This window comes from Anopheles stephensi, chromosome 3 (assembly GCF_013141755.1).
Source record: "Anopheles stephensi strain Indian chromosome 3, UCI_ANSTEP_V1.0, whole genome shotgun sequence".
NCBI classification, from domain to species: domain Eukaryota; kingdom Metazoa; phylum Arthropoda; class Insecta; order Diptera; family Culicidae; genus Anopheles; species Anopheles stephensi.
The window spans coordinates 53,506,976-53,524,412 of NC_050203.1; the positions used below are offsets into that span (position 1 = coordinate 53,506,976).

At 43.9% G+C, this 17,437-nt stretch overlaps 1 protein-coding gene across 3 annotated transcripts in view; it reads left to right on the forward strand.

The window, feature by feature from the left end:
* LOC118513242 (protein O-mannosyl-transferase TMTC2) overlaps positions 1-17,437 on the forward strand; it is a 179,224-nt gene that overhangs the window by 127,197 nt on the left and 34,590 nt on the right. For all 3 annotated transcript variants that reach the window (XM_036058798.1, XM_036058799.1, XM_036058800.1), the window contains exons 6-7: positions 174-288; positions 16,933-17,018. In XM_036058798.1, coding sequence (XP_035914691.1) covers positions 174-288; positions 16,933-17,018 — 201 coding nt within the window. The remainder of the gene's footprint in view (positions 1-173; positions 289-16,932; positions 17,019-17,437) is intronic.

A 17,437-nucleotide genomic window follows, 5' to 3' on the forward strand; every position in this document is an offset into this window, starting at 1 on the left:
GCAAAAAAACGTGTCCAAAAACCTCCCTGCAAAAAAGGGGTTTTTAACGTTTTTCGGGTACTTTTTCCGTTTTGTTTTTCTCTCTTACAAACCGAACATTTGTCTTATTCTTCCTTACTACCCGTTAATGAGTGAAGTTAAATAAGTTTTTGTCTTTTTCCCTTTCATTGCAGCGCTCGGAAATTTAGGAAGTGTCCTTAGTGCGCAGGGCCGCTATCAGGAAGCCAAGGAGGCCCTGAAGGCAGCACTCAGCCATCGCCCCAACATGGCGGATGTACATTATAATCTGTAAGTATGCACTAACCTTTCGATTGTGATTGTGATAGGGACGAAAAACATGCCGTACAAAAATCATTTAACCGACTCTGCCTTCATGCTGCGAAACGTTTGACAAGACGAATCTGAAACTAAACAGATCCCTTGCCGTGATCTGACCGTATTTATTGCGCTGAATAGCAACGCCTCATTCTCGCATTTTATCTGAACCGAACCGCTTAAGCTGCTGCTACGATACATTTTCATTTAAATGTGCCGTCAGCCTTTTCCACCTTTTTTCGAAGCGAATTAAAAAGAGCAAAAACTGTCCGAAACTGTCTCTTTGCGCTAAGATATGCTTCCCGGATGGCGCAAAAACAGCAGTCCCGAAACCTCCGAAAGAGCGTAATCTATCAATTGAAATGCTAAACTCAATAAGATAACCTCTCCATAATGTCACTTTATTTCCGTGCGTCCAAGGGATCGCGTGGCGACCGTACGCAAGGCATTCGGGTAAAATCATGACTTTCCTCTTGGCACTGGTGTTGTGTTTATCGCTCCTATTTTCCCCTCCCGAAAGGAGGCTGATACCGGAAACCCACAGAGAACTGGTTTTGCTCACCGAGCGCATGAAGGCAAAAAGCGACAACCCACCCAGCCGGGAAAGGATGGTCGATCAATATAAATAAGGAAAATCGAAAGGAAACGAATGCTATCTGACATTGGCCCCGACCTACCCGTCAGTCTCTCACCACAGAGCAGTTTTTGTTTTTTTTCTTTCCCAGTCGGGTTTTCCTCCCATATAACCTTCCGCTTTTGGTGCCACATGAAACCGCCTCCCGGAGCATTCCCAGTCTCCCTAGCCGGCCTGTCTGCCTGGAAGAAGATAAAAGACCCGATCAATATTCCGTACGATCAACATCCGGGAGGGCTCGAGTGACGCTGTCTCAAGCCTATAAATTTTCCTTTATTTATTAGTTTAGCATAGGAAGGAAACATCGCCCAGCTCGCCTACCTTAGCCAGCCCTGCCCTACACCAGCACACATTCCAAGCCGAGGGATTCGGAAAGCGGATATACTCTTGAAGATTTCATCTACCAGTCTGGATCCTTCCATTCATTTCCTGTCCTTAGTTCTCCCACACTTGCCTCGTTCTTTGTGGTGAGCGTGTGTGTGTGTTTGCCTTTACTGACTTGTGATTTGTGCAGAAGTTTTCGCTTGTTTATTAAGCTTCGAAGCGAACCGAAGCAAAAGCCTGAATCATTCAACCGTTTCCAATCGACAACTCTCGGCCTCGGCCAGGGTAAGCAAGACAAAAAGCCCGAAGAGCATGGGATATATGCCATCTCCGTTGCCAGCAAATACGAACCCTGAAAAGAAACACTCCACCAGTCGCACGATAATCCAACACTCACCCCAACCGGGGGCAACTTTTAGCTCGGGTAGTTCCGGATAAAAGCCTTCCCCACAGAAGCGAGTGTCAGAGAGTATGTTGACGGGGAGGGAGAAGACCACGGGGCGGGGAGAAGATCGACAAGGGCAGAAAGGTTCAATTGATTGAAAATCCTACATCAAAGCCTTTCATAAGGTTCAGATTAGCGGCTAAAACTCATTTCATCTTCCGTTCATTCCCGTGGTTGTTCCCCCACAAACAACGGGAAGAAACCACAAAAACAGCGACCGAAAGTTGGTAGCGTTTTCCGCTCCAAGATAAGGCTCTGCTTCTTGCGAGGCTCGGTGACGTCTTTGGCCAAAAATCGGACCAGTTGAACTTGAATTATTAAATCCCAAACCTTACCGCATCAAAGCGATATCTCACCTCCCGGTGACGGCCTATTCTCGTCCCGTCTATAATCCGCAATCTCTAAGTCTCTCGTAGAGATGCTTCCGAAAGGTCGTTGAAATAGAGCTTTTTTTCTTGGGACAAAAACTGAATATTTTGGAAGGAAATAAACATTAACGTTCGGCAGCTCACACACACACACAACCTCCCCGGACAGCACGCTCCCTCCGGAAAGCATCACAACGGAAGAGCTGTCAGCCGGTGGTGAATAGAGGACAAAACGCGTTGACAGCTTTATCGTGTCCAACGAGACGGTGTGTTGGCAGGCGAGAATGTATCTCTCCATCTCCGGCTGCGTATTTCTAGAGCCAGCAAGAAACAATAGATAAATAACCGCAGCCAAAAATATATTTATATTTGTTTGCCCGAAAGGCACCGAAGATAAATAGGCCTGTCATTCTAGAATTGGGGATGATGGTCGTGCTTTTATGCCATCTTAATAGACCGTTTGCTTAGAAGCAGGGAACTGGGAATGAGAAGTGAAAATGTTGACTTTTCCAAGAACGCTGGCTGTGTTGAATGGGAACATTCTGAAGAATGTCTCTTGCATCTTTAAGGATATCATATTCTAGTATGTCCTTTTGCCTTTAACGCTTTGCTCGAGTAAAGCTTTGCTCGGGAACAAGAAAAAGTGTGATGTGCCGAGTGAACAGTCAGCAACGATCCCCAGTTGTGTAATTTCAATTAATAAATATGAATGTTTTTCTTGAGACTTTCGAGATACCTCTGAAGAGACTCAACAAAAAGACGCAAAATGCACTATCTATGAGAGCTTGTCCGCTTGTCTAGTGGCGCTGTCACTGCACATTGAAATGACAGTCAGCGGTAGTGGTGTGCATCGGACATAAGAAGATCCGCCCAAGAACTTCTCTGATCCCTGGATGGTCAACCCCATCCAACTGGACAGGCGTTCAACTGGCTTAATTGATTTCCTTTTCCGTTTTCTCGGACCTTTCCCATTTCTCTCTCTCTCTCTTACTCGACCGTCCAAAAAATAAAGCCGAGCCAAATATAATAAGCAATCAAGTGGCAACCAGGACGATCCGGCATCTTACTCGTCTGTGTGCGTCGAGTATATTTCGCCCGTTATCGGCAGAGTCGTTCAGCTTCGGAGGCTCTCGAAGCAAGGAATGGTCAATAGGTATTTCGTATTTCTTCGAACCGTTCGGAGTAATGATGTTGGACAGTTTTGACAGACTGCCAAACCGGTGTGTCGGGTGAACCAATGTGTTGCTTCGATACGGTTAAGATGGATATCGTTACGATATCGTAGTGACACATAAATGCGGGGGTAATTAACTGTGAATGGAGATGGTGAAAAAATCATATGTCTTGGGCTTCAATCGAATGTACGGGAGCAGTCCTGGAGTCATTAGGTACATCACTCAACACTCTTGAATGCTTGATATCGTTTGGCTACCCTTCTTAGACACCGGCATATTAAAAGTCGCAAATTTTTTTTCTGTTCCTTTCCACGAAGAAAGCGTTCACCGTGTGTACCGAAATACTCATAAAAGATAGACTTCTAGTTGGCGGTGTTGCTTCCCGACGTGCATAATAATCCACCTTCTTGTGTGCAGCCGGGCCGAGGTGGAAAATCCGAGGACAATGTGCGATGAAGGTAAAAGACCTTTGGCAAACTACTTTCGCCGGTTGGTCGGTGGCTCTGGTTGCTCTAGCAGCGAGCAGCGATCGCTGTTTGCAATGGGTTTTCGTAACAGTCACAGCATCAGTCAGTGGCGGTTGAAATGGGATAGTCGTTGCCTGCAAACTTCTTCACCGTGCCTCATCAGGCATTTCAAGAGCCGATGGAGAGACAGTAGAGGAAAAGAGGGTAGCAGTGGAGTCTCAGTTTGGTCTATTTATGAAATTCTCTACTATCCGCTTCTTGCCACCGGCAGCGTGTGCCGCGAGCGAAATGTATGCGAAATGTACTTTCACCAAAGCTGCGCCACAGATTCCAACTCCGTAAGCTGCTTTCAAAGCTTTTCCTCTTTTTCCTGCTGCAGGAAAAAAACAACAGCGAACAGAATCAGGTATAACTTGCCCGCGTGAAAAAGGCAATGATGTTTACTTCCTTTCGCGGGGCCATGCGGTACGACTGGGGTCGTTGATGGTGGAGATCGGAGAAGACACCACGTGTCTCGCTGTTTATTGTGTGTGCGGCAACGTGTACCGTGCGAGCATGACGGCAAAATGGTGCTCATTATGAGAATTATCTTTCTCCGAACGCGGCTTTTCGGCCTGCCTGATGCAACTGCGCGCTGCTGGGAGACTAATAATGAACGAAACGTACGTGGGACCAGGCGAGGGAAGGGTGCTAAAAAGCGCCGGCAAACGAGACAAATCTGTGAAAGCAAAAATGAAAAAAAAAGGTACAACAATGCGAAAAAGGAATCGCCGTGCTGCTGTGAATGAGCCTGGGAATGTGAATCCTTTGTCCAAACAGCAACAAGGTCCCGAGGGTACGGCCGGCATCATAATGCTTCGCCTGAGTGCTTTTTCTTCACTTCGCTGCTGCCAAGACACACTGACATGTTGCTCGGTGTGCCGTGAAGGTGGAAGTGCAGCAAAAATCCTGGAGACGAAAAACATTTTCCCCTGAAAGGAGTGAAGTCTCCTGTGCTGCTCTCGATGTGACAACGAAAGGTTAAGGTTTAATGTTTGCTGAAGTGCTTTGAGCTTTCCGTTCGCAGCGTGTAAATAGTTTAGTGGAACTTTGCTTATTGCACTATATTTTTCATTCAACTTCAATGGAGTTTATTAAAACACGAAACCCACACACACACACAAGCAATGGAGCTGTTCCTGTAACGTAAGCTTCCCAAACCCACCAAATGGATGGCGAAGGCATTCAAACAGAGCTTCAAAATAAAAACATGCTCCCTAAAACCGACAATCGGCCCACCGAGGCCCTAGTCCATTGAGTGGCAGCAGCATAAAAGAACGAACGACGAAACGAAAACAGAATAAAAAAACAACCTCACCCCAAAAAACCCAAAGTGCAATCCACCCGGTTTTGTGCAGTGTACAACTCCGATGCAGTGTGCGGCTTTCACGTTGCGTTGAAGGAAGAAGCATTTTTTTTCCCGGTGTGCTGTTTTGTGCTCTGTGCTTGTTTATTCAGCCGTTCGTCTGACGATGGTCAGAGCCCTTTTCAAGCAATGTGAAAGTGCCCTTTCTCGCGCGCGCTGTATGTTGCGCAAACATCACGGCAGCTTCCGGACCGAAACGGGGGTCCGAAAGTCGAAAAATACTTGCGGAAACGATTTCGCAAAATGAAAATTAAAAATTAATGCGAACAAATTAAATAAACACATTCTAAAACTATAAATTACTTTGCACCGGTTTTCCTTTTGGTTGTGGTGGGGGATAAAGGGGAAGGTTTTTTCGGTGGGGCGTGTGTTGGGAAAACCGTTTTTTATGTGAGATTGCTTCCCAGTAGTGGTAGTGTTGGTGTTTGGTGTACACTGCATCGGTTTAATGGCCAGTGGTATGTTCCATTTCTTTTGGCACGATGCTGAAATACAGTGTGGAGAAAAAGGATATTTTTTTACCGAACTCTTACGAGAGAGCATCGCCAAATCACTGCCATGAGCTACTCATCGCAGTAACTTAAAAAGATGTTCGCTTGTTTTGGTTCAATACTGAACTCAAAGATAGTATAATTTATTCTGCTTCAAACCCTGAAAGTCCAGGAATTTAAGTTAAATTGAAAAAATAAAGCAATATTTCAAGGAAGAAATCGAGCGTTTCTTAGCAAGCAATTTGGGTGGTAGATGTAACAGAGTTTGGTGAGTTTGGTAGGTGAACAGATTTGATACGATAGCTTAATTTCTTTCGATTTTTTGTCAATAAAGTCACAGGGGCAGCCCGAGAATAGAGGCGACAGAGGATCCGTTCTCCAAACGGAACGTTTGGGGTTAAATGCCATCCAAACTGCCTTCCTGTAGGCTGGACAAGAAGAAGAAAGTGGCGTACCTTACGCACATGATGAATGATAAATATCAAAAAGAGGTAATAAAATTTAATAATCGCAAACTTAAAGAAAACAGAACAGAGACATTAGGGGACCAACGTAATTGATGTATGTACAATTTGCAAACTCAATATGGGGAAAGCTAGGGAGCAAAATAATGATTTTAAACATATAGGATCTTTGACCACTTTACATACACGAACAACGAAACCTATTACACGTAACACTTTGGACACTGTCAAGACATAGTAATTCTGAGAGGAAGCCTGGATTGCCAAGAAGCATTCCGAGAACACGAACTTTATCACAACGGGGTCTTCATCGTTCAATCTGCTATTATAAAGTCATACCCTAAGAGGGCTTTTATCCTCGAAAACGTTTGGATATAAGCAAGATTTCGGTTTCCAGCACTCGATATGCTGAATTCTGTCAAATATTTCCATGCAATGGACGCTCTCAAAACACAACACAAACTTGCTTTCCTTAATATCCTTCTGTGCGCATACTGTACAGGCTGAAGAACAGATCGTCAATAGCTATTCTATAAAGTATCAGCAAACCCGGAATAAACATTGCTGTAATGATAGCTGTTTGCCGTTTAAATTGGGCCGTTCTTTTCGTCACCTTACTGCTGTAAACTAGAGAAGTACCTGGTGGTCAGGAAGCCTCGAAGTTAGAAACTGCCGAAGAATTTTTGTAGTGACTTTGGAAACAAAAAAAAACTAACAAGTACTGGTTGAGCGATTTTCATTTTGTACGTATCTTTTCGAAGACTTCATCTTCTGATCGCTATAAACCCAAATTGTCTTGGCCTTCGGTTTCTGACTTCTTCTTCTTCCTTGGCACTACAACATCGAGAAGTCTCGGCTTACCATTCTTGGCTTTCTGTGTCTTAATTTTACCCGTAGATGAATAGTCAGTCCGGCGTACGGGGAGGCGGTTTGGATAACAGTTGAACTCCGGACCTGTCATGCCGCTATCGCTTCGGCCGCAGGATCCTCCTGATCTTTTGGAAAATAGATTAAATATTCCGTTATTTTTGGTACAATTGTCATTCTTAAACTAAAGTATTATACTTGACAGGTTAGGTCATATAGCTGCAAAGATCACAAGCCATTCTAGCCAACTTTTGATGTGTAGACTAAATTGATTTAAGGTCGCTTAACCGACAGCGCGCTGCTTCAGAGTTAGAGGCAACGTTTTATAAAAATATAAAGAAATATTCTTAATCGACAAAAATTCTTCCTTCTCGACCGTTACTTTGTCTCCCACAAAATTCAACCAGCTGGTCAAAACTTCATCCCAAAATATGGCAACCGGACGCAGTGCTCCAGTGTCCTAGTTTCGAGGATTATTTTCATTTGCTTCTGTTTGTCTATATATCTTTCGCGTATGTGTGTGTCTGTGTAGATTCATAAAATGTCCCTCCAACGTTGTCCTCTGTCCTCATCGACCGCCATGCTTCAATTCTGAACACTCAGTCCACGATAAGTGTTGGTGTTGGTGGTGTGTTTTGTTGCGAAACAGTGAAAAATGGACGCAACGCAAGCGAACGACCACCATTTCCCACAACGGGCCAGCATCGCTGGCTCGTGGATTACACTGATAGTAATGGCACTTTTAAATGGCCCAACGTGTGTGGGTGCAACATACATTTTTATGTACCGCCTCACATCCTCCTGCTTTTCGTTCGTTTTTTCGATTTTTTGCAGCTTGTGGAAATGGTATGGCCGCTATCGCTTCGACCGCTTCCTGTGCATGTTCTTTGGCGCCAAGTATCTCATGCGCACGTGTTGTGTGGAATATTTAGAGAGTGAAGAAAAGGAAAAAAAATCCTTATTCGCTACATGGCAGAATATACCTCCAAGAGCTTGAATAGCACGACGGGTGTTTTGTGGCTAAAACATGTTTTTTATTTAAATTGCGACCGTCTGTTTGGCACCGGCACCGAATGGTGCCACATAAAAGGTGAACATGTGCTCATGGGAGCGGAAGCTACGAAACGAAGACGTGCGTGCGAGCTACATACCGAATATTTGTACGACATCGATGTAAAATTTCATCTTCTACGTACTCACAATGCGTATCGGCGAGGCCTGACTTACATCGCCAATACGGTCCATCATAGGAAAAGTATCAACAGTTAATTGTGTTTGCACTCTGACAACCGAGCGTCTTGCCGGGCAGTGTTTGGTGCTTGCCAGAAAATTAACCCAGCAAACAAGACTTCCGGCAAAATGGTCTTGCTTACACTCGGATCATGCTCAATTGCGTACTCGTCGATTCGACCGCTAGTCCCACCGGCCGAGGCCGAACCGTAATCGAATCGATTCGAAAAAGATAATCCCCCTCAACCTCTTTCGTTTCGACCGAATTTTCATTAAATCTGTGCATCTCGGCCAGTACTGTGGCGATGCCCTTTCCAATCCCCCACCAGTTCTAAGCATCATCTTATTTGGACAGGCAAATGAAGTAGGTTTTCAGTGGCTGATACCCCGCAGCCTCAACCATAACCTCCCATAGTTCAATAAATTACATCCGGTCACTTGGCAAATGCAGTCTTTAACTGGAACGGCATTCGTTCGTCAGCATTTGCACGCACACCGCAGAGACGGGAGAGAGAGAGCGCGATATGGGTCGGGAAAACGTCTGGCAGCAGTCAAACCGCCTTAGGCATGTGCACCTCCCAACATCACCGACTCTCTCTCTTAGAGAGTTTGGCCGGAAATTGCAAGACTCGATCGATCGACGAAGTGGAGTCGTCGGACCGATGTTCGATTTTGTGCACCGCAAAGACCTCGCAACCGATCCTATCAGCACGATTTGCAGCTGTTTGTCTAATGGTATTACTTCTGGTTTTCGGTTCCTAAAATCACTACTCTCCACCGTATCAAGCTTCAATTATTCTTCCGGCAACTGGGGCGAATGCCCGCATTTCGGTGTGCATGTGTGGGGAAAGTTCGACACCGGGAAACACCGGGAACGGCCATGTTTGTACAAATGCATCCAGTGTAGTGGTTTTGAGGCATTCGGAACGGTTTGCTGCAGGTTGATCCGAATGGTCCTGCACATGTGTATAACGTATGATAGAACCTGCAACGCCATCGGCTAATCACTGTACCAACTGGTTTTGATTGGTCAAAATAGATTCGGTAAGCGTGTGGGTTGTTGGGTAAAGCGTGTGGGTTGTTGGGTAAAGTTGTTGGGTAAATGCTCCTCTCCATCCGGAAGCTACGAACTAACTGGAATTTAGATATTTTCTATATCCGATTGGAGGAGCATCGGTGGAGGAATAAATGAGGGTTTGTTCAAAATACGAGATAAGCATTTTTGTTTGCAACCGGCATCAATTTTGGTAGGAGGATATTTTGAGTAATGCTGGATGCCTTGGTAGCTTGCAAACTGCGAGCAGATCACTAGCCAAATACACTCAGGAATCCTACGGAGGAGAGTCATGGTCTTTGTTTTTATGAAACCTTGAGACAATGTGGAACATTGATTCAGTCTTACTTGCTTACAAACTGACTTTTCGGGCACTGCAATCGAAGGAAATCTTGGTGCAACAATCCTCGATACCGCTCACGGTCCAGCGGTGTCGTCTGCCCATCGATTATCCTGGCCGTTCTGATGGACGCATCAATGCCATAACTTCATCTCAGTTGGGGCTTACCACGCCTTTTTTGTCAATGTGGACAGCTTAAAAAAAACTTTACAGACTTTTGTCGGCCGGTGTCGCTCTCATGACATGATCAGCCCCTAACAACCTAGCTAGTCTCTCTCTTAGAAGCCCTAACAAAAGGAGAAGCATTGAGGGCAGCTTATTGTTTTTAATGCTTCTTAAAATTTAATAAAATCAAAATACATCACGAATGACGCTTACAATCATAAACTCTTTCAGCGGCTGTCAGGCTAGAAAACATGTGTCTGTCCTGTCGCGTGGTTTCATCAACGTGACTAAGAAACTGCTAAATGCTCGCAAAATCGTAACCATTCCTGCTAGCTGCTCACAACATTCATTTTCATTATTAAAACTCATTAAAGTTTTCTGCTGATGTACGAAGAAGCGCCAACCGCACGCTTAATTCCCGGTACTGTGTACAGTGCTGCCAAAGCCAGAATAGAGATCTCACCGAATCAGACAGCCTGTCCAAAGTGGATCGGAATAGGAAAGTTCAGCCCATTGCCAGGCGTTCTCCCATTTTGTGAAAGAAAGCAACAGAGGAACAGCAAAACACCAACCAACAAGGAGAGAATGCGGCATTAGAGTCGGGGGTGGGTGGTTGTTCTTCCGTGGGACGCCAGCCTCGTATGAATATGTCCATCAAACGTCATTTTGTTCGGCGGAGTGAGTGAGAGGCTGGGGTGTTGGTTTTCGGAAGCTGGCGCTACAGTTTCCAGCAGCCCTGGCTAATCGTGCTGGACTGACGAGAAAATGATAGCAGATTTATCCACAAAACTACCACACGCCAGACATGACATTGCTCCCTTTGCCCGGCAGTTTGAGCGGCACTCGTGAGGCATTTTCGTTTTCCTGGCTTTTCTCATTTTATTGGGAAGGGTGGTATGGGCGGTAAAACATCGTGACGGATTCGTTTCGTACTGAGTAAATATTCATGTGTGGCATAATAAATTACTCATGCTCCTCGAACCCCCTGGCATCGCACTTCAACCCCCGCACATGCTCACCCGTAAATGGGAAAAATGGGGAAATTTGTTGTCATCCTCCTCCTCGTCGTCGTCATCATGTGTGTCACATTCGGTTGGCTTGTTGGGTGTCGTGTCCCTGACCGAAGCACAAAATCTCGGCACTGCTGCAACGTTTCTGCCAGCATTTTTCCCTGTTCCGCTCTTTTTTTCATTTTGGGGGTCGCGAAAACGATAAAATTATGAATTTATAAGAATGTTACTGTTCGGTTCGCTCTTCGCGTACGTCAGCCAGCACAAAACTCCGAGCGTGGTCCGTACAGGAAAATGGGCATCATTCGTAAAGAGCATCAGGAACATTCTTGGGCATGAAATTGAACAGCCGTAAAAATTCCCAACAGCGTGCGCCCTCCGACTGAAGTGTGGGCCTGTGTGTATTAAAAGGACACACACACACGTATTCAGTCAGCATGTATGGCAACAAACTAGTTTGACAGATAAATCTGCTTAGCGTAGAAATAAATCTGTACTCCTGTGCGGGAAGGATCTCTGCCCAGAAGGCATAAAACCAGGGCACAGCTGTAGCTAAATGAGAACGGAAGCATCGGAGATGTTTTGACTTTCGTTCTTTGCCGCCTTCCGAAGCAGACGCTTTAGGCTTTAAGATTTTTAAAGCTGAGTTTAAAAAATGAAAAACAAATGAAATCTTTATTGTTTTTTTACAATGCCAATGAAACTTTCCATACGCAAAGGACTCAGTAAGAAAAACGAGACGCTTTTCTGGTCTATTTTTCGGTTTAGATCTTTTTTCGTCATTTTGGAATTTACCCCAAATTATGCGTGTTAATAAACAAGAGATTTTTTTTTGGTTTTCAGTAACAAAATTGAATTTTTTTGTTCAAATAGTTGCCTGCAGATGTGCAGGCTTTTACTTTTATTTTTACTTCCCCACATTCATCGCTTTAATTTATTTGTTACGACTTTATTCATGAACATTGCATACTTTACGGCGCTATGATTGCAAATCAAGACTAAAAACCAAGTACTGCTGTTGCAAAGGTTATAATATAGATTTAAATTAATTATCTTAAGCCAGATTAGACGTACTTGTGTTGAAGATTTTAGTTACCTAGGACAAACGCACACCTTGATTGAATAGTCTGACGCATGCACATGGTTTCACTGAGATGTTTTGCAGTTCGGAGAATTTCTGACCAATCCCATTATATTGCGAGCAACGACATATTTCTTAGAATTCTTCCTATCCTAGACTCTGTTGTCTAGGATGTTGTCAATGCAAACCTTATCCTGGTGATGTACAATTAAGACACTACCTGTGATACAGCGTCTTCAGATGTTTAGAGCCTTAAGGTAGGAAATATGGATGCTCGATGCATTTTTTTCATTATAGTACCGAGCGTCTTTCGTTTCCAGGTTTTCAAACAGTTTTCAATTGTAACCGTATTTTTATAAAAGGAACTGCTTTATTTTTTATTATCATAAGACTTAATAATTTTATGCATAATTCTAATTAATAGACCTCGCCCTTTCTCAATGAGACAGGAGGACGAGACTTCACCATTGATTTAACAAGCATTTTCCTATTTGTTTAGTATCCACACGCAACGTTTTGCCGAATGGTACAATTTTCGTCCTAGGACGTATTTCAGTCTCAACTAACAAGCAATTTCCTCTTGAAATTCGAATTCCACTTGTCGCAGTACTGGACCTCGATCAAGTTTTGAAGCATCCGGCACTCGGGAAAGATGTCAGCACCAGTCGCGTTATCAGTCGTTAACCCCTTTACGCTCCTTGCCCAACAGATGCTGCATTCGGCGCTCTTCGATGGGGTTTGTTTGATTAATAATGCATATTCATCGAATTTCAATCCCGTGTGTGTGTCGGTCGGCGGTGTCTGATGGCACCTTTCAACCGATCAGCCGCATGGGCGCGAAAATGAACTATGTGCGCCACATCACGGTAGAGGAGATTGCACGGAGAAGGGAAGGGGGGGGGGGGGGGGAACCTGCAACAACTTCCAACTCGTGGTGTCGACTGCGACAGCGATGGTGCCTGTGCTTCAGTGACACCTTCTTGAGATCAAGCATTTAAGTCACACATGCAAATGACACGACGAACGAGCGTCGAGAGTCTCGAAACGGGGTTGCTTCCGGGGGTTGCTTGCTGCTTACCCACTTCCCAGTAATTGTACCATTTGATCGATGTGTGAGCGAGAGGTATAAAGCACTCGAAACGGTCGGGACTTGAGCCATTCGATGGAATTCGAACCACTCAGCAAGCAAACATCGATGCAAAGTGATGGGTGATGTACCTCCATGCCATGCCCGTGTCCCGAGTTGCTGTTCGGAAGTGCTGTGCTGATGGTGCTTAACCGGACCGGATCGGGTAAGGGATGACAAAAAGCTGCTTCAAGTACGCAACGATGCAAAAGGACGCTTAAGTGCAATATAAAAATCGCACATACACACAAAGCGGCCAGAGCTGCGTGGTTGTTTGTGTGTTTGTTTTGGTGTAATTTTAAAATTAATGACACAAAGTCCTTCAGCGCCGCTCCAGAGCTAGGCACTTATCCAGTGGATACTTCAACAGTCTCGGGATCGAGGTGTCCACGGGTAAACATACGTTAGCATAATGGTAACAGCAGAAACGGGCGCATTTTTTAAGGCGGTAAGAGCTCATTGATGGTGCATCGATCGAGTGGATTAGGCTTCGAATTGATTTGAAGTACTCGAGCACTTTTGGAGAGTGTTTTAGAATTCCCAATCTACTCTCTGATAATTGATTTGTTTCAAATGGTTTCGTTACTAGATGGAACGAGTCGTGTTGAAGAGCTTCCATTTAAATTAACTCTCTTAAAAGATACCATTAAAGAGTCTTAAAGCTTTTTCCTGCAAGGCGAACCGTTTGCTTCCTTCCATCAAGCCAATTATCGTCTAGCAGTGAAGAAAATCCCTCCTCTTATCCTTACGTATCTATCTTGATTAAGCCAAGAAGGTTTCGCTGGTCCGAGGCTGAGCACTTTCACAAATTTTCCTCGCACAATAAAAACTGCCTGCAACTGCACTTTGGGTGTGGCGGCTAGCCACTAAATTATCACTAGCCGGCCCTCCTCGGTGTGGAAATATTATCGCAGATTACATCTCGTTCGCCACTCAACCGGTCGGCCTCGATGCCAGCGCGATGCATCGAAGCTCGGAGTCAGCTTTCAACACCGTCCAAGGACCCCGGACCAAAGCATCGCAACTACTTCCTGCGAGTGGGCAATGTACATGCACGAGTGCATTTAAACTTTTAATTGCATCTATCTCGATGTGTGCCTGTACGCGCAATACACTGAGCTAGATGGTGGGAAACAAGGAGCTGTTATTGCTGTGCATGCCTTCGTTTAGTGTAGTTCGCTTAAAGATGAGGTCATAGTGTAGTGAAAATAGAAAGAGTAAAAGAAGAATACACAACAACAAGCGCAAGAAAAGTATAACACGAATCAGCAGCACTTGCTCAACCTGTTAATTCTTATCGCACAATCGTGTTCCGGGTTGCCCTCCCCGCTTTCCCTTTTTTATTTTTTTTTTTTCAAACACCACTGTTTTCCCTTTTTTCCGCAGCAGGCCGTTGCAGCCTGGGAAACTAGAACTCCCGCAGGGTGAAGTTATTTATAAATTTCAGCCCTCTTTTTCCCTTCCATTCGCTTTTGCTCAGCTCCACCGAGCATCGCGATGGTGGTATTGTGGTGTAGGGTCTTGATTAAAATAAACTTTTTTATCAGCCTCAGCCCAAGGAACGATTTTCTGCATTTGCAAACATTTTCCGCATAGAAAAGCAGTAGAAAGTGGGTGAATGGAATGTTTGTTTGCATCTGCTTTGTTTTTAGCTCGGTTGATAACTTTGTTTGTTTGTTTCATTGGTCTTTGTTTTTCTTAAAATGCTGCCTGTTGCATATGATTTTCTTTCACCAGTATTTTCTATTTTACTTTCCTGTTTGGTTGTTTAGTTAACAGTTTTATCTTCTTTCTTTATCTTTGTTCAATTATGTTTTTCCATGTTCATTACATTTTATTATTTGTAATGTTTTTCATATTGTTTTTGTTTTTACCATTCGTTTTTTTACTAATAACATCATATGATTTATTAAGTTGAAATAAAGAATGAATCCAAAAATATAGTATCGTAGACATTAATTATCTAGCAACTTGTTAGTTATGCGGTAAAAATTCGAACTATTTCGCCAAAGTATTTTTTCAAGAGAACATAAAGAAGTATTAGTTTAATTATCAAAAAGCTGGCATTAATGAATTTATCATACTCTTTAAACTTGGTTCTTTTATGCCAATAGATTAATATCTTTTCCATTGTTCAAAAAAATTAAATTTTTAAATTCATAACGGCACAACCTAGTGCAGAATATCTTTATCTTCTTTAGGACTCGACAGTCTTGGAAGGTTAAAGCTCAATGTTTCAGGACTGGGGATCATATCCTATCCAGATCGTCCTCTAAACGTTGGCCTGACTATCAAGCTATGAGAAAATTAAGTCACAGATAGCCTGGAATGGCTGACTGGCCAAGACCTCTCGAGGTTGTAGTGCCTTGGAAGGAGTCAGAAGTTATTGTTTATGCATTTATCATGCTCTTTAAACATTTACCTTATTTCTCATTTATAAAAGAGAGAAATAAAATCTTGAAACCTTAAGAAAGGTAAGAAAATTATGTGTGAAATACCTTATTTAAGACACTAGTACCGTGAAAGGGCTAAGCCGACTATCCACATAACTAATCTACCCTTTAAACTGTGATTTGCCTCAATAATAAGAGAAATGATGCCATAAAGCTCTTGAGTAAATCCTGATGCCAATAAAACACACAATTTACAGAACCAAAGCTGAAATGCATTTAATTGTATGCATTTAGGCGTTTAGTGCACCCTACACTCTATACAAAAAATATGTAAGAAAAAAGAATGCAAAAAAATCACTTTAAAATATTGAACAATTTGAACTATCGAAAACCGATAAAATGGATTATATTTAAAGCTCATGCAACAGTTCGTAGCATTCAAAAGTATTGGAAAAACTTACATTTCCACCAGGACAATTTATCTTGCAGTTAACGGATTATGCTGCTTTGGCATTTTTCACCAGAGCAAAATCAAAAAATCCAGAAAACATTCCCACCGTCGAAGTATTGCATTCACCGCCGGGGACATTAACTATTCAACAGTCTCGCTGTTTGAAAAATAGAACAGTTTACGGGAAAATTAGACGCTATCAACACGCTTCCGCGTCCGCTGCATCTGTACCGAACGAAAGCATGTCCCCGTCTGTTTGGTGAGAAAGGGGGGCCAAAAAAGGATGGAGAAACGGTAAAACAAACCGACCTGCTTCCTCTTCCAGGGCACAATTCAAAGAAGAATGGTATGATTACGACAATTCAAATTCTCGCTTCTGCTGCTGCTGCTGCTGTTGAAAATTCTGTAAGACTCGTCGTTTCTCTTTGTTCCTCTGCCACCAACAAACCCAGACAGAATAGCCAGCAATGTTTTAGCAAGGAAAAAGCCGGAGATAATTCCCAGCATGTTTTGTGCTCGTCGTTGTCGTCGTTTTAAATGGTAATTCAAACCGACGCCACACCAGCGGAGCGAGCGCGCGCCGTACTGCCGAATATGGTCGACAGTGGACCGGTTCGTCGTCGGACACGAAACACTGTGAGCACTATCACTGGCAATCTCAAATTAGGAATAAAATGTTTTAACAAATAGCTAATTTTCATGTTGCTGGATGCTGGTAAAGGTGGTGTCCCGCCCACCCTCGTGATTAAATTGATAAGGATGCAAACACAGGCTGGACCTTGTTTACCGGGCTTAAGGAGGCCAGTAAAGTGGCGTGATATGCAGGCGAGGTCAATAAAGTATGCTTATTTACAGTCTGTCTACAAATTAGCCCGCTTTAAAGGTGTAACACTGAAGAACGATTAGACGTTAGGAGTTTAAAGTGAGCCTGCTCACTGAAAAGCACTAGACTAGAGAGGTTAGACGATGGACACAGCGACCAAACGCTTAACCCTATTTTTTCTTACATGCAAGATTTTCGTTATTATTTTAAATACTCTTTAAGAATATTACTTACAAACGCTAAGCATTTACCAAAACTAACCGATTTCTTTCCCGTTCGCACTTCTTTTCTTCCTATGCCACAGAGGGATCTTGCTACAAAACCAGCAAGATTACAACGAGGCTGTGGAGAGCTTTCGAAAAGCGATACGCTTTCGACCATCGCTGGCACGTAAGTATTTGCTGGATAATATGTGTGCACATAATTTTCCCTGCCCAATTTCCGCCCCAAACCCACCCTCATATGGCTCGACTTCCGGGCTCGTGGCCGGTGTGGTGTTAGCATTCACCTTATCTTCATCCTCGAACACCGTAAAGGTGAGCCAGATTTACTTCGCACCCGGCTGCACCCACCAGCGGCACTTCGGCAGGACCTTACCCTAATGGTGGAAGGAAATATCGGCACACAGACACCCATCCATCCTGGGCAGGGGGGAGTGGAGTGAGGGAGGTAAGGGAACGAAGGCTCAAGGGGCACTCGAGCGAAGAAAGGCAACCTGCTCCGTGCCGGCCGGAACCAATTCACCTTTTTGGGGCGTCCCTTCTTTCCACGTTCCACGGAGTAGAAACGAGCGAAAAGGGCGTATATTC